The sequence below is a fragment of the Myxocyprinus asiaticus genome, chromosome 41 (genome assembly GCF_019703515.2).
Source record: "Myxocyprinus asiaticus isolate MX2 ecotype Aquarium Trade chromosome 41, UBuf_Myxa_2, whole genome shotgun sequence".
Classification (NCBI taxonomy): domain Eukaryota; kingdom Metazoa; phylum Chordata; class Actinopteri; order Cypriniformes; family Catostomidae; genus Myxocyprinus; species Myxocyprinus asiaticus.
The window spans coordinates 13,030,498-13,055,101 of NC_059384.1; the positions used below are offsets into that span (position 1 = coordinate 13,030,498).

Below are 24,604 nucleotides of genomic sequence, written 5' to 3' on the forward strand. Positions count from 1 at the left end.
AGATATTGAAAAAAAAACTTCAAATTGTACACATAAATAGTTTAAAGATAGTTTAAAGATATTATAGTTTCTTCTTTAAAGATGCACTCAGTAAAATTTGTGTTTATGTTCGACACCTAGCAGCATAGATGCAGCATTCATTTATTCATACATATGTCATTTAATGTATATATAGGTAGTCATGTTCACATGTTATTTTTAAAGTGATAGCTAATTTATTTTCTTATGTTTTAGTAATCGCAACAACTCAAACCCCAGACTCGGTGGCTAAGGACCTTCTAAATCAAACAAAGGATGTAAAAAATCTAAACTCATCCGAGGTGAATAAATTGGTCAGCCAGCTTGAGAATCTGCTCACTGCACCCAACATTAGTAAGGATCTGGGCACAACAGTGCTGTCAGTCATCAACAACTTACTAAACGGCTCTAGTGATTCTCTGGCTAAATCCTCCAACCGGTGTGTATTATCAAAACATAAGAATTCATAACCTAGCAACTGGTTAAAATATTGAGAATTTCATGCTATTTTTGTTGGGGTTGTTGCTTTTTAGTTTGATCAAAGCTGTGGATAGTCTAGGTCTAAAACTGGTGATTCAGGATCAGACCGAAAGCATTGCATTTGAATCACTCTCTTTGGCTGTGACCAAAGTCGATGGGACCAACTTTGGGACAACATCATTTTCAATGGCAAATCCCTTAAAACCACAGGTAGTGACTTTTGTCTTGTGCTATACATTATAATTTTAAATGTTTTAGGAAGTATTGAGTATGTAATACTTTTGGCTATTTATAATGGAGAGAAAAGTGGAAGACCTCAAAATTCAGTCCATGTCTGTAGAAGAAAGGCTGTAGTCAAACATCTTCTACTATCAGTCTGGCGTTCTATTGTATTATTTTAATTTAATAATTTATCTGGCCATAGTTGTCCAAAGTTATGGGATTTTTTTTTTGTCTGTTTTTATTATCTTTATGTTTTATTCTGTTGATCTACTGATTTTATTTTATTTATTTTCTATACTAACTACTAATTTGTAAAATTTATACATTACAAAAAAAACACTTTGTTCAAAATAATGGTGAGGTGGGGCTCTGTTGAATCAAGGATATTCTGTTTCTTCTTTCATTATTGCCTTTGTATAATATTATATAAAATAATAATAAAAAAGACCTTGCTTTTGTGTTTCTGGTTATGCAGGTGACTAAAGGATTTCAAAGAGAAATCAGGGCAGTGGAAAGCTCTTCTCCACTGGGCAAAATAACACTGCCTGCCTCCCTGACAGAAAACCTCTCTCCTGAAGAACAGAAAATCGCCTCCAGAGTCCAGTTCACTTTTTTTCAGAAAAGCACTTTTTTTCAGGTAAAACTCAATAGATGGAATCCATTATTAGAGATGAAGTTGATACCAAACTTGACATTGCATTTATGCTTTCATTTATGCATTAATTATTTGATTTGCAACTCTCTGAAGGACCAAGCGTTGACCCAACAGACTCTAAACAGCCACATTTTGGGCTCTAGCGTGGCAAACCTGTCAATTAAAAACCTGAGGGAGAATGTGGAGTTTACTCTGAAGAATAAACAGCCAGTTGTGGTATGTGTGTGTTCATATGCTTGTACTGGGTGTCATTTCCAGCTAAACCTGCTGATTTGTCTTTTTTACTTCCTCTCCCACAGGGTAACTATGTAGCGTCCTGTGTATTCTGGGACTTTGGCATAAATGGTTAGTCTACACACCTCAAATATTGTCTAGAAGCTTTTTATTAAAGCTAAAGCTGTTTTCTGTTTGATTTTATTTTATTTTTTGGTGTAATAATGATGTGTTGTGGCAATTCTAGATGGTTTAGGAGGCTGGAGTTCAAGTGGATGTTTTGTCAAGAATAGCAGCACTCAGAATGAGACTGTTTGCAGCTGTAATCATCTGACCAGCTTTGCAGTGCTTTTGGTAAGCATGCCAATGTACATGACATTTTACAACTCTGGAAGACTCTGATATTGTAATTTTATGAAACAAATTGAAAAACGAGACATAACCAGTCATACAAAAACACTGGTGGATTGTTATATTTAGCTGTCATTAACCGTACATGCATTTAGTGAAATGAACTCAAAAGTGTTTGTTTTGTTTTTAAAGGATGTAAGCCGGCAAGGGATAACTGACCGTTTACAAGCCACCATCCTTACCTTCATCACTTACATCGGATGTGGGATCTCTGCCATCTTTCTCTCAGTTACTCTGCTCACTTACCTTGCATTTGAGTGAGTTACATCCTTCTCAATGTACTGAGAAATCATGAAGACCTTTTCAGTGTTTATAAAGCCTAAAATGAGATTAACTGAAAATGGTCCTTTAAAAACATCTGTATCTTGTACATTTTTTAACTGCTTAAACTCTTGAGACAGGGTGTGACTGCTGTGTGCATTTTCCATTTACCTTTTTGATTTGTAACTAGTAGTCCCTGAGAAACATGAAAAAAAAATATATATATATATATGTGAACAATGGGCCTAAGTTGTGACATTTAAATAATATATGCTATAGAAAGTCAGATTTATTTGTATCAGATTGTTTATTATGTTTCCAGGAGGGTTGGTTATTCATGTTTGAGATGTTACAGACATTACATCAGAAAATAGCATAAATAATTCTGATTCAAAGTAATGGCCAGCATCATCCAATCATCATCCAATCACTGCCAACCAAGTTAAAATACAATTTTGCACAAAAAATTCTGAATCTATGTACTGATTACCATTGTCCCATGTCTGCCAAACATGTTGAGTGGTACAAACGTCATCTGCAGCCTGAAACTGAACTTTTGACTGGGTGTTAGGAGTGAATGCTGCATAGGAAAGCTTTAGGATGCTCCTTTGCTCCCTAATTAGGGAAAGACTTACCTTCAGTGTGCTGTCTGTCTGCACTGGTCTCAGAACAGTTTGAAATGCACCTTATTTTTATCCTAACTCTGTATACAGCCTCTGAAAGCAACATTTTCCAGCTTTTGGATGCATCCATTGATTCTCAATGTGATAATGCACAGTGATTATAGGATATTTTAGCCCTTTAATGACAGCCTAGGGTCTCCTGAACTGAGATCAGTCAGTTTAAATGAAATTAAATTATACACAGCCTATATCGAAGTCAAAAGGTAATGTCCACGCATGTGGAAGCAGGGTCTCAGGAGGTTAAAGCAGTTGATTGCTGAGATTGGAGAATGTAATTTAACATAGAAAAAAATGACACATTTAGCTTTACTATTTTGTTTCCTTCACATTCATTAACCTAGTTCTTCTCACTGTCTAACCTCAGTAAAATCCGCCGTGACATCCCCTCCAAGATATTGATCCATTTATGCTTTGGCCTGCTCTTGTTGAACCTGGTTTTCCTGTTGGACTCGTGGTTGGCACTGTACCCAAATGCCGTAGGCCTCTGCATTTCAACAGCTTTCTTCCTGCACTACTTCCTGTTGGTCTCCTTCACCTGGATGGGGCTAGAATCTCTGCATATGTACCTATCCATCGTCAAGGTCTTCAACAACTACATGTCCAGATACATGCTTAAGTTCTCCCTCACAGGCTGGGGTGAGTTCAGCTGCAAAATTAGTCTGTGTGGTTTGTGTTTAAAGTGGTTGTAGTGGTAATGATTGTTGATTTAATTCTTTGATGTGTTGGTTTGTTGTAGGAGTCCCTTTGATTGTCGTCATTATTGTGATTGCGGTAAACAAGGACAACTATGGCCTTTTAAGCTATGGGAAATATTCGGATGGAACTACAGATGATTTGTAAGTATTTAACGTATGATTTTGTCTGAGAGTAAACGGATAATTTTGAAAGTGAATTTTGCATTGATTTACTTTGGTCAGACTGATTCAGTTTCAAACAGTTGCTTGGAATTTCTAATTCTGCTTTCACTTGGCCAAAGGTGTAGGTTTTTTATTTATTATTATGACATTACTGTTTGTTTATGGTGGCAATTCAAACATACATGTCAGAATGCAAAGGGTCTCTGCAATATACAGTATAAATAATTATTACAGAGTCAAACAAGTATATTTAACCTCCTAGGACCAAACGTGACTGCTGTGTGCATTTTCCATTCCCCTTTTTGATTTGTAACTACTGTAGTAGCCCCTAAGGAACATGCAAAAAATATAATTTTTTAGACCAAATAGTTTTCCTAAAAATTGATGTCCACATACAGTATGTTGACAGTGGGACTAAGTTGTGACATTTTAAATAATACCAGGCTATAGAAAGTCAGATTTTTTATTTTTATCAAATTGTTTATTATGTTTCCATGAGTGTTGGTTATTCACATTTTTAAACGTATCAAACATTACATCAGAAATTAGCATAACAAATTCTCATTCAAAGTAATGGCCAGCATCATTCAATCACTGCCAACCATGTAAAAATATCATTTGGCATGTACAATTCTGAATCTATGTACTGATTACCATTGTCCAAACATCATTGCAGCCTGAAACTGAACTTTTGACTGGATGTTAGGAGTGAATGCACTTGGCTGTATAGGAAAGCTATAGGATGCACCCTTGCTCCCTAATTAAGGAATGACTTAACCTCCAGTGTGCTATCTGTCTGCACTGGTCTCAGAACAGTTTGAAATGCACTTTATTTTCTTACTAACTCCATATAAAGCCTCTGAAAGCAACATTTTCCAGCTTTTGGATGCACAGAGAATATAGGATATATAAAAAAAATATGAGCCTATAGTCCACATACACGGTCATTGTGTTTAACAGCGTGGCGTTTCACGATAAATCTGTGACATTTTTAAAATGGCATACTGGATGAAATTAGAGACTCTACTCTTTTGGCTCAAACAGGTTTTAATGTAAAAACTTAATGAAGTTTCTTACCAAATGTAGTTTTGTTGCCGTTTCTCCCAGACAAACTCAGCTAAGATTGGCGCTATGTTGTTTTGTCACATGACTGTATGCTTTAAATGTTTAACTCTGTAATGACAGCCTAGATTCCCCTGAACTGAGATCAGTTGGTTTATATGAAAGTAAATTATGCATAGCCAATAGCGAAGACAAAATGTAATGTCCACGCATGTGGGGTCTCAGGAGGTTTAACACATATTTCTACAATTTTCTAAATTGCAGTGTTTCTAGGTTTTCTTTACACTAATTTGCTAAACTAAAAAATATGCATATTTAAAAATACTGTGTAAATTCTTTAATCCATACTGTTTCTTCAAGACAAATATAAGTTTCCTTCTGTTCACTTATAACAGCAAAATCAGCTTATATGTGACACCTACATCACAAATGTTTGCCATGTATATTACATTATATCTAATGTTTTTACTTTTCTCTCCTCCAGCTGTTGGCTCAAAAATGACATTGCATTCTACGTGGCCGTTGTGGCATACTTCTGTATTATATTTGTGTTAAACGTGGCCATGTTTGTAGTGGTGATGGTCCATTTGAGACGGATCAAGCGGCAGAACCCTCACAATAACCAGTACCGTAGTGGATTACATGACCTACGTAGCATTGCAGGACTTACTTTCCTGCTGGGCCTTACCTGGGGCTTTGCCTTTTTTGCCTGGGGACCTGTCAACTTGGCCTTCATGTACCTGTTTGCCATCTTCAATTCCCTACAGGGTGAGAACATTTTCAAAAACAGTACTATGTAATACTGTGTTTCCTAATTACATTTAGAAGTGTAATTATGGGATAGGGTTGGATAGAGTAGCTCAACAGGTAGAGCCTGGGGCTAGCAATGCCAAGGTCATGGGTTTGATTCCAAGGAAGCACACAAATGGTGTAAAAACATTCACAGACAGAGCATGACATGGGTCATCAAATGTTAGAGTCATCATCATCTTTCAGTCAACTCTTTTTAAATTTCTGACTCTCTTTCACTCTCTCAGGCTTTTTTATTTTTCTGTTCCACTGTGCTCTGAAGGAGAATGTCCGTAAACAGTGGAGAATGTACCTCTGCTGTGGCAGGTTACGATTGGCTGAAAATTCAGGTATCACAAAATGTATTCCATCATTAACCAAACCAAAAACTAGCTGCATGTTACTGTTAATTTTTTATTATTTCTATGCATGTGTTTTAAATGTCACAATCTAAGCAAAAACCTCTCATACATATGTCTGCAGAGTGGAGTCGGACAGCAACACAAAGCAACACTAAGAAGACTTCAATTCTTACGACAAACTCTTCTAATTTAGGGAGCCACAGTGCACAACGAAGTTCAGTGAGCAGCGATGAATCAGTTCCATCCAATGGCATTGGTCAGTTCCACTCACTCCTGTCACTGCTCACCATTTAAAGCTGAAGTGTGTATATCCTGTGCCACTAAACAGAATTGCAAAAATACACATTGATCTCAAAGAGCATTCCTGAATAATCCCCCAATTTGCTGTTGATCAGACAAACAGGTCATCCTATCAAACTCATGCCATTGTCTCTGCATATTAAGCTGGGATAGGAAAAAGTATTTTAACATAAAACATTTTACACACTTCAGCTTTAAAATTTCTTAGTTCAAACCCCAAAACTGGCTTTCAAAATGCATTCTATACAAGAATGTTTTTTTTAATTCTTTAACTTCACATTACAGGCTCACCAATTGGCGATAGTCTGATCATGTCAGAGGAAACAACTGATGATGTAGTTCTCAATGAGATGAACAGTCAACTCCGACCACGAATCAGATCTGTGTAGTTCTTGGGAAAGGATTAACACACCATTGAGGTGACACAAAACAGGGGAAGAAACAGACCATTTAACATTCTGTTTCTCAGCAGACCAGAAAATTGTCTTCTATCATCACTCTTTCTTGTTATTTGTTATTGAGCCAGGCTGCTTGGAGTCATCCATAGGAGAAATGGAAAGAAAGATAGTCAGGACCTGTTGGACCAATGCATAAAAATATCCCCTCTTATTGAGAAGTGAGGAAATGTTATATTACGGCCCACTTTTTCAGCTTCAAGGTTTTTATTTTTGCAGGGTTTTAAGCACCTATATGTTTTCAGTGAGCAGTATTAATGCCTCCTTTTCTATGATATGCAGTTAAACAAGGAAATGTGAGTGAAGATGTCTGCAGTGGATCAAATGATGCATACAAAAAAGAAGCATTTTAAAACAAAATGTATGAAGGACTACATTTTTCATTATGGGGAAAGTAGAAAAAAAGAAAAGTTTTCAATAATAAACTATAAGGGTTATTTTTAGTCAAAGCATATTAATGTGATTTATTATATTTTGCTACTTTTTTATTTTAGCCAATCACAAGTACGTAGTTTCATGTTAAGAATTTAACATTTGTGCATTTTAAGCAGAAGTAGGAATCTGAGACTCTAACATAATAAATTATTTATTATATATTATATTCATGAGAGATTATTTTTGTGTGGATTCCCAGCAAACACTGGACATTCCCTTTTTGTTAGCATATAGTTCTCATTTGTTTAGTTTTTTAGCCCATTCCTAACATTCTAGGAATTTTCTTTTTAGGTTTTATTTTTATGAGCATAAACTTATTTTCCAAGAATGTTGCAGCTAGCTTTTTGTTAGACAATCTAATAAAAAAAAATTATACAGAATGATACCTAATGGTTATTATTAGGCTTTAGTTTTTATAACCAAAACCTAACGTTCCCAAAATGTTCCGGAACCAAAAATTTTCACTTTCGCACATCGTCCCAACTACACAGCTGTCACTCTGCCAAGTAATCCTGCTTGAACAACTAATCAATCACAGTGTTTGAGAGAGACCCATATAAACACTGAGCTGTTTGGTTTTCTGTATGTTAGGCTGTTCTCTCTCAATCATGAGTAGATGCTCCAGTAGATGATATTGAAGAGAAAGTATGCCAAAGGAAAGAATATTCTGGAGTAGGAGTCTATCTTGTAACTATTGGTTATGATATGGTTTACACTTTGGCGGATAGAACGTCGCCGATGGAGGCGCGTACCCATCACAGGAGGGAGGTCGGTCATTGTAGAGTTCAGGGGGGACATGCATGGGTCCGTGTTTTTATCGGACAGTGGAGGAAATGAGCTGAGCTCTATGTCTGTATCATGGAAACAGCCATCAAAGGCCATGGCTTGAGAGGCATCATATTCTGAGAGCTGTAAGAGAAATAAATAATTCACCGTTTTCTTTTGGAGGAAGCATGCAGGAGATATTGTTCTGCATGTAATGGGTGTTTGAAGCACAATACTGTATGCCCTATGCACAGTGCAAACAAAAATTTAAAAACCAGGAATTCAAAATCCCAAAATTCAATTGTTTAATTAGCCATTACAATATTCAATCAACAACTGGCAAAATTTGAAGGAGAAAGCTCAACATTTTCTTGCTGTTTTATCTCTTAATTTATAAAAGGGCATATGCAGAGAATGTATAATAAAACAATTGATGAACTGTGGACCTCAGGCCTTCAGAACTGACCTTTAATTGCTTGAGTTTCTTCATCTCCTCCTTGGTGGTGAAGTAGTTGACGGCTGCATACTCGATGACAGAAAGAAACACGAACAGGAAGCTGGTCCACAAATAGATGTCCACTGCTTTCACATATGACACCTGAGGCATTGACGCTGATACTCCCGTAATTATGGTGGACATTGTCAGCACTGTAGTGATGCCTATATTGAACACATACATAGACACATACATTTTCTATGCTTTCAACCATTTATTGCCCTTTGATATTAGGGTCAGGGTTAGTATTAGGGTTAGGTAATGCTTAGGTATTGGACTGTTTATTCGGAACAATATCGGATATGTCTAGGAACATGTCGTATTTGGCTATATCTTGTTCTGTGGCTTATTTCATTTCGTCTTGAGAAAAAAACATTACAAAATAGCAACTAAGAGACTCTAATCTCTGTACAACCTCCACTATACTGGGCTACAGTCCAGCAAGGCTCAAAGTCATTAGCATAGGCTGTGTAGACTCTGCAGAAGTGACCAAGTGCTCATTTTCAAGATAATGATGATTTCTACCAGTCTGAAATGTAAAATCTCAGACTCGATATTATAGACTTACCAAGCGAGACACGGGCTGGTACTGCCCGCCTGTCAATCCAAAAAGACACCCAGGACAGCACCACCATTAACATTGTGGGAAAATATGTTTGCAGCATGAAGAAGAATATGTGTCTTCTGAGGATAAAGTTGATGTACAGCCTGTTGTACCAGCCTGACAGAAAAATATATAAAACCTGTAATTACTCAATGACCTACTAGCTAGGTATTAACACATATGACAAAGAGATAAGTCATAGCTAGAATACACAGAAGGAGAAAGGGAGAATAAAATCATGCTGTACCTGTACTGCTGTACAAAGCTAGACCATGGGAGGGTTGGAACTCCTCAATGAAGAACTGAGAGAGGGCGATCTCTTCTGTTCTTAAAGAGTCATTGCCATTTTTCCAGTACAACATGAGGTCGTTCTCGTTATATGCATCTGAATGAGACAGAAGAGAGGGAACCATAAAATAAAGATGAAGAATGTGTCTGTTTAATTCATGTTTAAATATATGGATAATATGAAGTGTGTTGTTATGGCTCTGTTTCATTAAAGGTAAATGTGCAATTTCTCTGAAGCTACATAGCATCAGCAAACAGAACAGCAAAAATAATAATGTACTCATGCTATTGGTTGAGCCAATTTTGCTGTGTCAGGCTGTGCTCAAACAAATAGAGCAATCTTTTCATTGTGCAACAAACCACAATTTAAAATTTTTGGTGGGAATCAAACTTTGAATAATATGAATCTGCAAATTAAAGGGATAGTTCACCCAAAAATGAAAATTCTCTTTTACTCACCATTACTCACCATTTTACTCACCATTACTCATCATTTACTCACCCTCATGCCATCCCAGATGTGTATGACTTTCTTTCTTCTGCTGAACACAAATAAAGATTTTTAGAAGAATTTCTTGGCTCTGTTGGCCCATTCAATGCAAGCGAATGGGTACCAAAATTTGAAGCTTCAAAATGCATATAATGGCAGCATAAAAATAATCCATAAGACTCCAGTGGTTAAATCCATATCTTCAGAAGTGATATGTGTGGGTGAGAAACAGATCAATATTTAAGTCCTTTTTTACTATCAATCTCAACTTTCACTTTTTACTTTCAAATTATTATACTTTTGTTTTTGGTGATTCACATTTTTTCTTGCATATCGCCACCTATTGGGCAGGAAGGAGAATTTATAGTAAAATATTAAATATAATATTTATTAAATATACTTAAATATTGATATTTTTCTCACCCACACCTGTCATATCGCTTCTGAAGATATAGATTTAACCACTGGAGTCCTGTGGATTACTTTTATGCTGCATTTATGTGCTTTTTGGAGATTCAGACCCATTTACTTGCATTGTGAGGACCTGCAGATCTGAAATATTCTTCTAAAAATCTTAATTTGTGTTTGGAGGAAGAAATAAAGTCAATCACATCTGAAATGGCATTAGGGGGAGTAAATAATGTGATAATTGCAATTTTTGGCTAACAATCTCTTTAAACAGGATAGGAGAAATTATTTTACCATCTTAGAAATTACACACTTCACTTTTAATGATTCACAGTTCCAAAATCTGTGCCACATTTACCCAAACAGTAAACAAACATGGATTCTGAAATAAACCAAAAAGCAATCTGGGTGGGGTCAACAAACAATTACACAATAACTGACAATTGTGTTTCTAAGGTGGACACGCACAGCTCTCCAGTTCCAGGGAACAGTTCTGAGTGTCCAGAGGAAATCTACTGAAGTCCATTGAGCACAGAGCAGTAACTGTAATCCTACAACAGAATCAACATTCAATTATAAATCATGACACCAGTCACAACATGCAGGACTTAAGCCCAAAGTATTTTTACACATACGCTAGCATATGTGTACAAGGAGAGTGACATCAAATTTGTCATACGCAGAGTATGCAAACACTGTACACATGCGACCAGATTTTTCTAAACCATGCATACTCTGTAGTGTACACATAGTCTGCTCATGTGCCCAACTTGGTATAGCTGCAGGCCAGAGATCTCCAAATGGAGGCGGGATCTCAAAAAAAGGGCAGAGTTACTCCAGAATGGGGTGAGGTTACTTCAAAAGGGGTTGTGTAAACTCCAAAAAGGGATGTCAATTCCACACACGGTTAGGGACAGGGTTAGGTTAGGGGCTCCCTTTATCTTTGTTGACTGTTTGGAACTCCCACTACTTTTTGGAGCTCTGCCTGCAGCTACATCCTTCTCCATGTGCCTGGAATTATTTGCACTAATTAGTGTCCACAAGGTGGCAACACTCAGATTTGGGCCATTGCTTTCACGAAAAAGTTCAAGAAGATGACATGAACAATGGTGAACAACAGGAGACAAAGGTGGAAACAACAACAGTGGATGTGCACATCAAGAGTGCATGTGTGAGGAGGTCAGGATATACTGTACCTAACTTGAGTTTGAAAGACCATAAAGACATCTTTGTGGGTCTTAACTCCTGAAGAGAAATTGTCCAGTGCCGCATTGCAGTCTGAACGCCTGTGTATGTGCGCACGTTCAAATGGAGTATACTTTGAAAGGCTATAGCTTTCAAGTGTCGTAATATGCTAGAGTACTGCGTAAAAACTGAAGTATACTGTACTTTGGGCTTTACATATGTACATCTTGCATGAAAACTGTACACAGGTCAACAGATTAAGAAGCAAGTACCTGACACTGTAGAGGATGTTGCCATCTGGGTAAACCCTCAGCATGATGTTCTCCATGGTGGTGTCATGGATGAAGGAGCGTTTGGAATGGACGAAGAACACATCTGGCTTCCAGATCTTTTTCACCAGCCGGCCATCAAATGTTCGGCTGAGATTGTTACTGGAGGGAAAAGCCAACCGTTCATCCTTCCAATAATGCCTCAGGTACAGGGTCATTGTGAAGTCCTGAGAGAGACCTTTAGAGTTTACTGACCATGATTTTTGGAGATGGTAATATCATTATACCATGTTTTTTTGGACACTGCCATGATAGTAAAAGTACCTTGGAGTACCAAGTATCTGTGGTAATCATATAATACCATATCTGTATATCAAAGATATATCAAAGTAGCATGGTATTGCCACCTGATATCATCATTGTACCATGGTACCAACACAGTACTTTTCTGTAAAGACAAGAATGTGATGCATTAAATTTTTAGAATACTATTTTGAATCATATATTTTACCATGTTAACTTCAGAGATGCTATCTATGCTCTCCACCTGTACATCAATGCCCACAGGTATAGCAGACCCTGCAGAGCAGAAAAAACACTTGCATTACATTCAGGATAACAGCAATGCATTTGAAATTAAGCCTCCACTGTTCCTATAGAGAGAGCATATGGAGATCAAACTGTTTCCTCTAATCCTGTTTGTCCCATCTTTAATTAACAGTGATGTACTGAAGGACACCATTTAAAGTCTTATTCCACATCTACACCTTCTTACTGGATTCTACTGCAAACTTAGCCAATGTGAAAGAAATCCTAGATGCCAAAAAACAACAATCTTTTCTAATTATCTTCTCTTCTTCCCCCTCCTGTTTCCTATTTTACTGTTTAAACACTGCCAGATTAAAGCGCCGCCCTGCTGGTTGAAAGGAACTAATACAATGATTGCTTTTACAGTATGTATTTGCCACTACACACAGTGCTTCTCTGTTCATGCACTTTTTTTTTAAGTATTGAAAAGATGTTATACCTTCAAGCTTGAATGAGACCAGATGTGGTTTAGATTGAATTATGGTCTGTCTGTTTAAAGTTTTGCACTGGAAATGTTCACCAAATAGTGTTAGGTTTGACCTCAATGTTGAAATAAGACCTCAAAAAATGACTTATCTTTTTCAGAATATACCATTTTGATTTATATTGCAATTGCAACTATGGGTAATAATCTGCATACAACAAAAGCTACCGCAATGTTGTTTAACACTGTTTTATGTTTCAATTCCAAAAGAGAGGTAAGGTTTAAATAACATTAGCAATGAACATTCTCTGATATATGCACTGTATGTGTTTGTAAGCAGATCAACATGTTGGTGTACATACTGTATGCTGTGTGAACACACAACAGTTTATGTATGTGTGCCTATACATGCACATGTCTATATGTGACATGCACATCCTTGTTTATACCCTAACATTTGGGATGGCATGAGGGTGAGTAAATGATGAGAGAATTTTCATTTTTGGATGAACTATCCCTTTAACAGTCCTGGGATGTACTCCAGATTACTGTCCACCAAAGCACATCTATGTCCCCAACACCCATTATCTCATTTGAGTTTTTTTCATGTTTGAATTTACAATAGGACCACTTCAACAATTTCACAGTCACCTCTGTCATTTTCCTCCGGGACAGAGATAGTAGCGCCTGCCTCGCTCTACCCTCTGACACAAAGAAATGGTACAGTACATCCCATCTTTACAGGTTAATTAAAAATACCATATAATACCATATAATGGTATAATAGTGATTTTCCTAATTTAAATAAAATGTTTTTGGAGCAAATAATGTAATTGGAGGGTATCCTGACCTCCAAATCCAGGCCTCATGGCAAAGTCATGATCTTCGATTCTTAGTAGCTGTTCACTTTTGATGAGAAGGGACTTGGTGCTGTCTTTTTTCTTTAATTTGTAGTCAATCCGTCTAAATGAATGAGACAAAGAAGGAAAGAAGGAAGGTCATGCCATCAAGTATATGCCATTACTAGATTAAAAAAATACACAGACACACATGCAACCTGCAGTTATTTCCAGTCATTTTGTCATCAGATGGCTCTGTAATGTCAGGACCATCTGTGTGAAATACATGCAGAATTCCCATTTGCAGGTCATTACTGCACATCAGTGTAATTACAGAGAAATAAAACTGTTGGATGTTTTGATCAGAGGCCACATAAGGCTGTTTCCACGTCAGACCATAACCATAAACATCTGCTTTGGTGCTCTAGAATTTGTATAATGCAAATAATTACTCAGTCATTAGAGAAATGATTTATAAAAAACAGCTTATGGCACAACAGCGGTCATGTGTGCCAGGTTGTGAAAATGAACTACAGTTTGAAGCAGTTCCAGAAGCCAACAGAGCAAGCCTTCCTCCCTACCCTGAGAGGCAAGGTGTGAAACACTGAGGTAACAAGTGAAAGTTGGTCATAAACATACTCAGTTTCCCCTAACATATCCTTTGCTTCTGTACATTTTAATTGAAACCCCAAACATACAGTAATGTGATAAGCTGTCAATTAGACTGTGCTCATTACATGGCAAAGTTATTAGTACAATCAAGTGAATATACAGCATTAAACCTCAAACTAAATACAGAAATATGTATTTTAATCAATAAAACACATTACACAATTGTGGTAACATAAAAGCTGACAAAGGCAAGTGCGAATTAATTCTTTAACAAGCAACTCTTGCCACAAAACAGAGAAAAAAAGAGCATATTAATTACACAAGTAAGTGGCTGTAACATACGCTGGGAAATTGCTGCAAACCACACCAATCATCACAATACAATAGAGGGTGTGTGTGAGAGGAAGTATGCAGGCAAAGTTAGTGTCTCCGCAAACAAGCACACATACTGATGTCTAAATGAGATGTTTTGTAGGGTTAAAAACATCAAATTTAATTACATCTAAATTGACCACAGAATAGAGAAATGTCAATGAAAAATGTAATGTCTACATAATGTCAAAGTTCTAATTACTGACACTAAAAATGTTTTTTAGAAAACACTGCAGGGGTTATTTTAGTGGCACATGTGGCTGTTTGGTTGCTCTCCATTCTCTGCAATAACAGGACAAACCAGATGAGGGTGTCACAATGGTTCTAATTACAGAATGAATTAAAGGTATAGTTCACCCAAAAAGGAAAATTCTCTCATATGACTTTCTTTCTTCTGCTGAACTCAGACAAAGATTTTTTGAAAAATATCTCAGCTCTGTAGGTCCATACAATGCAAGTGAATGGTGACCAGAACTTTACAGCTCCAAAAAACATATAAAGGTAGCCTAAAAGTAATCAATACGACTCCAGCGGTTAAATCCATACCTTCAGAAGTAATATGATAGGGGTGGGTGAGAAACAGATCAATATTCCTTTTTACTACTTTCACTTTCACTCTCTTCTCTCCTAAGAGTTCCTCTTCTTTTGTATTTGGTGATTCACATTCATAGTACATATCACCACCTACAGGGCAACAAGGAAAAATTATAGTAAAAAAGGACTCAAAAGTTATCTGTTTCTCACCCACTCCTATCATATCACTTCTGAAGACATGGATTTAACCACTGAAGTTGTACGGATTGCCTTTGTGCTGTCTTTATGTGCTTTTTGGGGCTCAAAGTTCTGATCACCATTCACTTGCATTGTATAGAGATTTTTAAAAGATATTAAATCTTCATTTGTGTTCAGTAGAAGAAAGAAAGTTATACACATCTGGGATAGCATGAGGGTGAGTACATTAGAGAATTTTGATTTTTGGGTGAACTATCCCTTAAATACTGAATATGGGAACTCCTGAGGCTGTATCTGACTCATACTTTGTTAACATACAACCACCAACAACAAAATGAAACCACACTGTTTTACTCATTAGGTTTAGACAGATATTATGGAAACAATTAAACCACATGAATTTATATGTAACCACAATTTACAGTATGACGATAACGTAACAGAACTTATGCAACTTGTAATAATAATAGTCAATAAATATCAAAGTACATTTTAGTGCTTGTTGACAGGCATATGGAGGAAGAAATCTGCCAATGAAACCCTGTTTTCCAGGCAAGCCACATGTTATCACACAAATGAGACATAAACCCTTCAAAACATTGCTTGGGTGTCCTTCACTCTAATTAAACTCCCTATTTACTCCTTTCTAATTACTGCCCATCTGTTCACAGACTGAAACATGCTGGCTGATGACAAACTAGGAAAATGTTTATGTAATAGTTATGCCATGCTATTTTAGGTTCATTACTACTGAAAACACAAAATATTTCCAAATTTGGTGAAGACGAAACAGTGCAAAATAATTTAATTTACCAAACCATCAAACACAATATAGAATGCACAAATAAGCTTAAATGTTCATTTAAAATGTCCTTTAATACCCCCCAAATGTCTCACCCTCTGAATTTGTGTTTGGTCTGATGGCCCTGTCTCTGCAAACAAGCACACTTAGTATGTTTCATTTAAAGTGTTTCAGAGCATTGAATTTACATTAAAGGAATATTCCTGGTTCAATATAAGTTAAGCTCAATTGACAGAATTTGTAGCATAATGGTGATTACCACAAAAAATAATTTAGACTTTAAAAAAAGCACAAATCAGGTGGCTATACTTTTTAAACAATTCAAATTCAAACTAAATGTTCTAAAACAGAGAACAGCCTTTAAAATAATTACAGAGGAATCTATAAAAATGTCTGCATTAGAAAATTCAATATCTATGTAATGTCAGTATAAAACAATCTTTGTATCTAAAAACACATTTCACAAAAAAACAAAAAAATGTTTTATGCATTATCAAAACCCCTGCTGCTTCCACCTATACCCGAAAACTCTGGCAGACACTGACAGACACAATATATATAAAGCACAAAAGTTTTCATTTAAATATTTGTTTATAAAAATAAAAAAATCTCACCCTCTGAATTTGTGTTTGGCATGCTCGACCAAGTAAACGTCCTTGTTCTTCTTGCGGTCAGGGTAGCGGTTGTTTAACAAGGTTACAGGCCAGAGGCAGGCGAGGCACAGCAACCTGAGGATCAGCAAAACCAGCTTCATGGCCTGGCTGGAATATGAAACACCTGTCTCTCTTTCTCTGGGTCTCTGTTTCCTGCAACAGTAGTCCAGAAATCTTCCACGGGGCCAATACAAGACTGCTCCTGAGTCCTAGCCATCCCCACCACACCTCAGTTGAGAGGGCGTCGGGAAATGGCACGGCAATCCTGTTGACCCCTGTAGATCTTCAGACGCTGTTGTCTCCGAACCTAATCATAAATCTCAAATCTTATATTATCACAAATCTTATACTGTGCATATCTGAGCGTCTTAGAGCATTTATCCTCAGTCAGTCACTGCATATTTCAGCTTCCAATTCCAATTGTGTGCATGTATGTGAGGGCTTTTTTAACCCGTCAGCATGAGTTTGGTGAGCTCAGAACACATCCCTTACCATCCACATGCTCTGACGCTCTGCTTTGTCACCCAGACATAAATCGATAGGAATTTATTCTTACAGTAATAAAAGAATGACATTAATTCCTCTCAAATCCTCTTATCTGTTGCTGGTAAAATCTTTCTGTCTAACCTAACCTACACAGAGGGCTGGGACCATCTCTAATCAGGATTTCCACAGAGTAGGAGCTTTGTGCTATGTCTATTTAGAGAAGATAAACACTTCATACCTGTCCACTGGCCAGACCCACAACCATACACCTGATGTGGCAAGTTTGGATGCTGAAAGTGGAACATCTAAAAAACTACAAGATAAAATAAGATGAACATAAAGGTCACAGTGATATATTGTATGGACATAAAGTGATGTTATCCTGTCCGTGTCCTCTCGTTCACCTTATTTAAAAAAATTATAACATTTCAGTTTATGCATTTGACAGATGCTTTCATCCAAAGCAACTCACAGTGCATTCAGGGTATACATTTTCTCAGTCCATGCATTCGCTGTGAATAAAACCCATGACCTTGGCGATGCTAGTGCTATGCTTAATTAGTTGAGCCAAAGGAACATAACAACCGCTTGGGCATAACAGGCGTTTTGTAAATTATATCAAATTACACATCTGAGAATAAATATTATGCCAAGGGATCAACACTACACTGTAAAAATGTATTTATCATTATGTTATAATTACATATTTGTTGTCATCCATTCAAGTAACTTCCAACTTCTAATGAAGTCAAAATCATTTTTCAGAGTTTGAACCTTTTTTATATGTGTAATAAAATTCAAAGTGGTTGAAAAAAACATCACTGCAGGTTGTAACTTTAGCACCCCTTTGAATTCACTTAAAAATGTAAGGAAGCAAATTTAAGTTTTAAATTGTAGTTGGTTGGATTTTATGTTTTACAAAGGATTTTGTCATGCAATTAAAGATTTTAGGGCAAAAGTCCAGGCTAAAAAAATTGCATATGTGTTGGTCACAGATTGATAGGGCATTTTTAGCTCTGTCATCACCTGATGTCCTGTTCCAGTTTCAGGCAGATTCCATCATTAGTTATTATTATAAAAAGCTCATGGGCAATCAAATCACATTAACACAATCAATTACATTACAGAAGGGTCAAGTGAGTGGAGTGAGAGGATGGGGTTGGGTAGAGGGGTGGGGGAGAAAGATCATATGATGAAAAGATATGTAGATAGAAAATCATAAACCAATCACTGACTCCCTGTGTCCAGTAATCCCAGTGCATTCCCTAATCTGGCGGATTATGGTCTGATCAGCGCCAGAGACAAGGTACATCATCACATATACTGTATATCTGCAAATTTATCAAGAAACAAATAAATACATTAACAAAACAACTAAATTATATATATAACAATTGTTCTTAAAAGTTTGCATACCCTGGCAGAAATTGTGAAATTTTGGCATTGATTTTAAAAATATGACTGATCATGCAAAAAAACTGTCTTTTATTTAAGGAAAGTGATCATATGAAACCATTTATTATCACATAGTTGTTTGGCTCCTTTTTAAATCATAATGATAACAGAAATCACCCAAATGGCCCTGATCAAAAGTTGACATACCCTTGAATGTTTGGCCTTGTTACAGACACACAAGGTGACACACACAGGTTTAAATGGCAATTAAAGGTTAATTTCCCACACCTGTGGCTTTTTAAATTGCAATTAGTGTTTGTATATAAATAGTTAGTGGATGCACTGAGCAGGCTAGATACTGAGCCATGGGGAGCAGAAAAGAACTGTCAAAAGACCTGCGTAACAATGTAATGGAACTTTATAAAGATGGAAAAGGATATAAAAAGATATCCAAAGCCTTGAAAATGCCAGTCAATACTGTTCAATCACTTATTAAGAAGTGGAAAATTCGGAGATCTCTTGATACCAAGCAAAGGTCAGGTAGACCAAGAAAGATTTCAGCCACAACTGCCAGAAGAATTGTTTGGGATACAAAGAAAAACCCACAGGTAACCTCAGGAGAAATACAGGCTGCTCTTGAAAAAGAGGGTGTGGTTGTTTCGAGGAGCACAATACGACGATACTTGAACAAAAATGAGCTGCATGGTCGAGTTGCCAGAAAGAAGCCTTTACTGTGCCAATGCCACAAAAAAGCCCAGTTACAATATGCCTGACAACACCTTGACACGCCTCACAGCTTCTGGCACACTGTAATTTGGAGTGACGAGACCAAAATAGAGCTTTATGGTCACAACCATAAGTGCTATATTTGGAGAGGGGTCAACAAGGCCTATAGTGAAAAGAATACCATCCCCACTGTGAAGCATGGTGGTGGCTCACTGATGTTTTGGGGGTGTGTGAGCTCTAAAGGCACGGGGAATATTGTGAAAATTGATGGCAAGATGAATGCAGCATGTTATCAGAAAATACTGGCAGACAATTTGCATTCTTCTGCATGAAAGCTGCGCATGGGACGCTCTTGGACTTTCCAGCACGACAATGACCCTAAGCACAAGGCCAAGTTGACCCTCCAGTGGTCCATCACAGTCGCCTGACCTTAATATAATCGAGCCACTCTGGGGAGATCTCAAATGTGCGGTTCATGCAAGACGACCAAAGACTTTGCATGACCTGGAGGCATTTTGCCAAGACGAATGGGTAGCTATACCACCTGCAAGAGTTTGGGGCCTCATAGACAACTATTACAAAAGATTGCACGCTGTCATTGATGCTAAAGGGGGCAATACACAGTATTAAGAACTAAGGGTATGCAGACTTTTGTACAGGGGTCATTTCATTTTTTTCTTTGTTGCCATGTTTTGTTTTATGATTGTGCCATTCTGTTAACCTACAGTTGAATATGAATCCCATAAGAAATAAAAGAAATGTGTTTTGCCTGTTCACTCATGTATTCTTTAAAAATGGTACATATATTACCAATTCTCCAAGGTTATGCAAACTTTTGAGCACAACTGTATATATACACTACTGGTCAAAAGTTTTGAAACACTTGACTGAAATGTTTCTCATGATCTTAAAAATCTTTTGATCTGAAGGCATATGCTTAAATGTTTGAAATTAGTTTTGTAGACAAAAATATAATTGTGCCACCATATTAATTTATTTAATTATAAAACTAAATGATATATATAAAATCAACTGATGACTTGGACCAAATAATAAAGAAAAGCAGCCAATAAGTGCCCAACATAGATGGGAACTCCTTCAATACTGTTTAAAAAGCATCCCAGGGTGATTCCTCAAGAAGTTGGTTGAGAAAATGTCAAGAGTACATGTTTGCAAATTCTAGGCAAAGGGTGACTACTTTGAAGATGCTAAAATATAACACAGTTTTGATTTATTTTGGATTTTGTTTAGTAACAACATAACTCCCATAGTTCCATTTATGTTATTCCATAGTTTTGATGACTTTACTATTATTCTAAAATGTGAAGAAAACAATTATAATAAAGAATGAGTAAGTGTTTCAAAACTTTTGACCGGTAGTATATATAGTTGCAATTGAAATTATTCAACCCCTCCAAGACAGTAAGGATTTACAAAGGTAAGCTTTTCTGATGACCCAGTATTTTTAAACTTGTACATCTATATCAGTTGAGTGACACATTCAAAGTCATAGTGTAATATATTACCTAATATTTCTAAATAGCAGGATTTTTTAAAAATACAGCCATGTCATAATTATTCAACCCCTGTTGCATGTAGCTGTTTCTTTAATATGTAAGGCTACACAAGTAATTGTTTTAAAACAAAATTAAGTCATCAATCTGCAATGGCACTTATTTAGGTTTTAAAATTTAAGTTTAGCATTGTTAGCAAAAATGTATGTCTATGCAAAAAATGCAATTAGAAAGCTAATAGAGGAGATTATTTCATTACACAAGAAAGGTCATGGCTAAAAGTACATTTCCAAGGCACTTCAATTTCCAATAGACAAAGTTGGCAGCACCATTCATACATTTTTTAAATATGGTACAACAGCGACCTTCTTGGGGTGTGGAAGAAAGCAAAACTTCACCAAGGGAAATGTTGACTTGAATATTCAAGAAGTAACTAGGAAAGACCTGTGTAGTCCTGGAAGAAGTTTTTATGGACGTATGACACTAAACTGAAAATGGGTCAGCAGTACGTCTGGAGTAAGATGACAAGGTGATGACAAGAACGTTACCATCCCCACAGTAAAGCATGGAGGTGGGTCAGTCCTGTTATGGGGGTGTTTTGCAGCTGCAGGAAATGGCTATCCTGACTATGTGACTGACACCATGGATTCTTTCAGGTATCAGGCCATTTTGGCAAAAAATTTGATGCCTTCAATGTGTAAATTGAAGCTCGGTGATCACTGGACTTTCCAGCAAGACAATAACACCAAGGATGCATCCAAGTTGTCCAAAATCTGGTTCAGGGATAGGTCATGGAATGTCCTTAAATGGCCCTTTCAGTCCATCATTAAAATCCCATTGCAAACCTTTGTTGGGATTTCAAGGAAGCAGTGGCAGCACAGAAACCAAATAATGTAAATGAGCTGGAAGCTTTTGCTCATGAGAAATGTGTAAAAATTCTAATAGAGAGGTGTCCGAAGCCTGAGAACACTTACCTGAAACATTTATTTGCTGTTATTAAGGATAAAGGATGCTCCACAAATGACTGACTTTGAGGGTTGAATATGTCTGACATGACATTTGTAGAGAGAATTAGATATTTTTTATTTTAAAATTTGGGTTAACTGAACTCTTTGTTCTCAAAATCACTCAAATGTGTATTAAAAACTTACTTCGACTGTTTACTGAGGTTTTAGTTGATATGTTTTAATCACCAGAATGTATTGCTGGTCAGGGGGGTTGAATAATTTTGATTGCAACTGTATATACAGTACTGTGCAAAAGTTTTATGCACTTAAGATGTTTAAAAAAAAAATTGTTTTAAGATGGTTATTTATATCTTCAGCTTTAGTGTGTCAATAGGAAAAATACATTTTAGACTCCCAAACATTAATTTTGCAAAAAGAAAAGATTAGAATAGAAGAACGGGGCGCTCTGCAAGTGATGGCACTGCCCCACAGAGCCCCCCACTGAACATCGGGTCAGTCTGGGATTACACGAAGAGACAGAAGCAATTGAGACAGCCTAAATATATAGAAGAACTGTGGCGAATTCTTCAAGAAGCTTGGAACATCCTATCTGCCATCAACCAAGAAAAACTGTGTCCAGGTGTACCTACGAGAATTGGGTCTGTACATATACAGTATATATATACAGGTTTGGGGAGTAACGGAATACATGTAACAGGATTACGTATTTAAAATACTAAATATTAGTAACTGTATTCCACTACAGTTAAATCATTGTAATTAGAAAACAGTTACATTCAAAAAGTATTTTGATTACTGAAGAGATTACTTTGCATTTTATTGTTATTTGTTTAATTTAATATTTAGTCCTTTCAGATGGAAAACATTTATACATATAAATTATGCGATCCAAAGTGCATTTGAACAGCGGTGAAACAATTTCTTATGATGTGTTACATTCATACGAGCAGACAGAGAAGTACGTTTGAAGTAAGTTTGGAGCAGAAGAAACAGAAATAAACCTTGTGTAAATTGTCAGCTTTACGCTAAGCTAAAATGCTTTTTCTAGCCATTTTACATGCACGTCACCAGGTACGATCATATTTTTATCAAGAAAATTCACATTAGATCATAATTTCTTTTTTCTAGTAAGATCTTTGATAATAGGGCAAAAATCTTATTCATAATAATAATTTTTTTATTGTTTTCCTGTAAAAATATCTAAAAATCCTTAAAACAAGATCAATTTGATTGATCTTGTTTTAGAAACAACACTGCATAAGATATTTAGGTTTTTCAGAGAATGTATTTTTAACATGTGTATTTTGTCTTACTGTACTGGCGGAGTTTTTATAGTCAAAACAAGTGAAAAAATCTACCAGTGTTGAAGAAGTAATCTAAAGTATTTAGAATACGTTACTGACCTTGAGTAATCTAACGGAATACATTACAAATTACATTTTACAGTATGTATTCTGTAATCTGTAGTGGAATACATTTCAGAAGTAACACTCCCAACCCTATATATATATATATATATATATACACACACAATCACAGAGCACTTTATTAGGAACACCTTTATACCTACTTATTTATGTGATTATCTAATTAGCCAATCATGTGTTCACATTAATCATCAGAATGGGGAAAAAAATTGATCTCAGTGATTTGAGGCATGATTGTTGGTGCCAGACGGGCTGTTTGAGTATTTCTGTAACTGCAGATCTCCTGGGAGTTTCACGCACAACAGTCTCTAGAGTTTACTCAGAATGGTGCCAAAAACAAAAAACATCCTGTGAGAGGCAGTTCTGCAGACGGAAGCGCCCTGTCGATGAGAGGTCAATGGAATTTGGCCAGACTGTTCGAGAAAGGCTACAGTAACTCAGATAACTTGGTAACTCTGTAGAATTGTAGTGAGCAGAATAGCATCTCAGAATGCACAACATGTCAAACCTTGAGGTGGATGGGCTACAACAGTAGAAGACCACACTGGGTTCCACTTCTGTCAGCCAAGAACAGAAAGCTGAGTCTGCAATGGGCACAAGGTCACCAAAACTGGACTGTTAAAGACTGGAAAAACAAAGCCTGGTCTGATGAATCTCGATTTCTGCTGAGGTAGACAGATGGTAGGCCCACTGCAGCCTCAGCTTTCTGTTCTTGGCTGACAGAAGTGGAACCTGATGTGGTCTTCTGCTGTTGTAGCCCTTCCGCCCCAAGGTTTGACATGTTGTGCATTCTGAGATGCTATTCTGCTCACTAAAATTCTACAGAGTGGTTATCTGAGTTACCGTAGCCTTTCTGTCAGCTCGAATCAGTCTGGCCATTCTCTGTTGTCCTCTCTCATCAACGAGGTGTTTCCGTCCGCAGAACTGCTGCCACTGGATGTTTTTTTGTTTTTGGCACCATTCTGAGTAAATTCTAGAGACTGTTGTGTGTGAAACTCCCAGGAGAACAGCAGTTACAGAAATACTCAAACCAGCCTGTCTGGCACCAACAATCACGCCACAGTTGAAATCACTGAGATCACATTTTTACCCCATTCTGATGGTTGATGTGAACATTAACTGCTCCTAACCCATATCTGCATGATTTTATGCATTGCACTGCTGCCACACGATTAGCTGATTAGATAATTGCATGAATAAGTAGGAGTACAGGTGTACCTGAGTGTGTGTGTGTATATACATATATATATATATATATATATATATATATATATATATATGGCTCTGGGCTTAAACAGCTCGCTGTGCAGCTGGATCCTGGACTTCCTGTCAAGCAGACGCCAGGTGGTTAGAATAGG

The 24,604-nt window shown here is 36.8% G+C and overlaps 2 protein-coding genes across 2 annotated transcripts in view; one reads left to right on the forward strand and one right to left on the reverse strand.

Moving 5' to 3' along the window:
- Positions 1-7,367, forward strand: part of LOC127431698 (adhesion G-protein coupled receptor G4-like) — a 53,060-nt gene extending 45,693 nt beyond the window's left edge. The window contains exons 23-35 of the mRNA XM_051682221.1: positions 235-457; positions 552-708; positions 1,196-1,357; positions 1,469-1,591; positions 1,675-1,720; positions 1,836-1,942; positions 2,132-2,256; positions 3,308-3,579; positions 3,680-3,779; positions 5,347-5,630; positions 5,900-6,001; positions 6,135-6,269; positions 6,599-7,367. Coding sequence (XP_051538181.1) covers positions 235-457; positions 552-708; positions 1,196-1,357; positions 1,469-1,591; positions 1,675-1,720; positions 1,836-1,942; positions 2,132-2,256; positions 3,308-3,579; positions 3,680-3,779; positions 5,347-5,630; positions 5,900-6,001; positions 6,135-6,269; positions 6,599-6,702 — 1,940 coding nt within the window. The 3' untranslated portion in view covers positions 6,703-7,367. The remainder of the gene's footprint in view (positions 1-234; positions 458-551; positions 709-1,195; positions 1,358-1,468; positions 1,592-1,674; positions 1,721-1,835; positions 1,943-2,131; positions 2,257-3,307; positions 3,580-3,679; positions 3,780-5,346; positions 5,631-5,899; positions 6,002-6,134; positions 6,270-6,598) is intronic.
- Positions 7,368-7,514: 147 nt separating this feature from the next.
- On the reverse strand, positions 7,515-16,935 carry LOC127431482 (gamma-aminobutyric acid receptor subunit rho-3). Its single transcript, XM_051681911.1, has 9 exons — positions 16,692-16,935; positions 13,571-13,683; positions 12,220-12,287; positions 11,712-11,935; positions 10,723-10,805; positions 9,316-9,453; positions 9,033-9,185; positions 8,435-8,628; positions 7,515-8,112 (listed from the first exon to the last, which is right to left on the reverse strand). Exons 1-9 carry the CDS (start codon positions 16,829-16,831, stop codon positions 7,810-7,812), a joined length of 1,416 nt encoding a protein of 471 aa, XP_051537871.1. The 5' UTR covers positions 16,832-16,935; the 3' UTR covers positions 7,515-7,809.
- Positions 16,936-24,604: the final 7,669 nt, after the last annotated feature.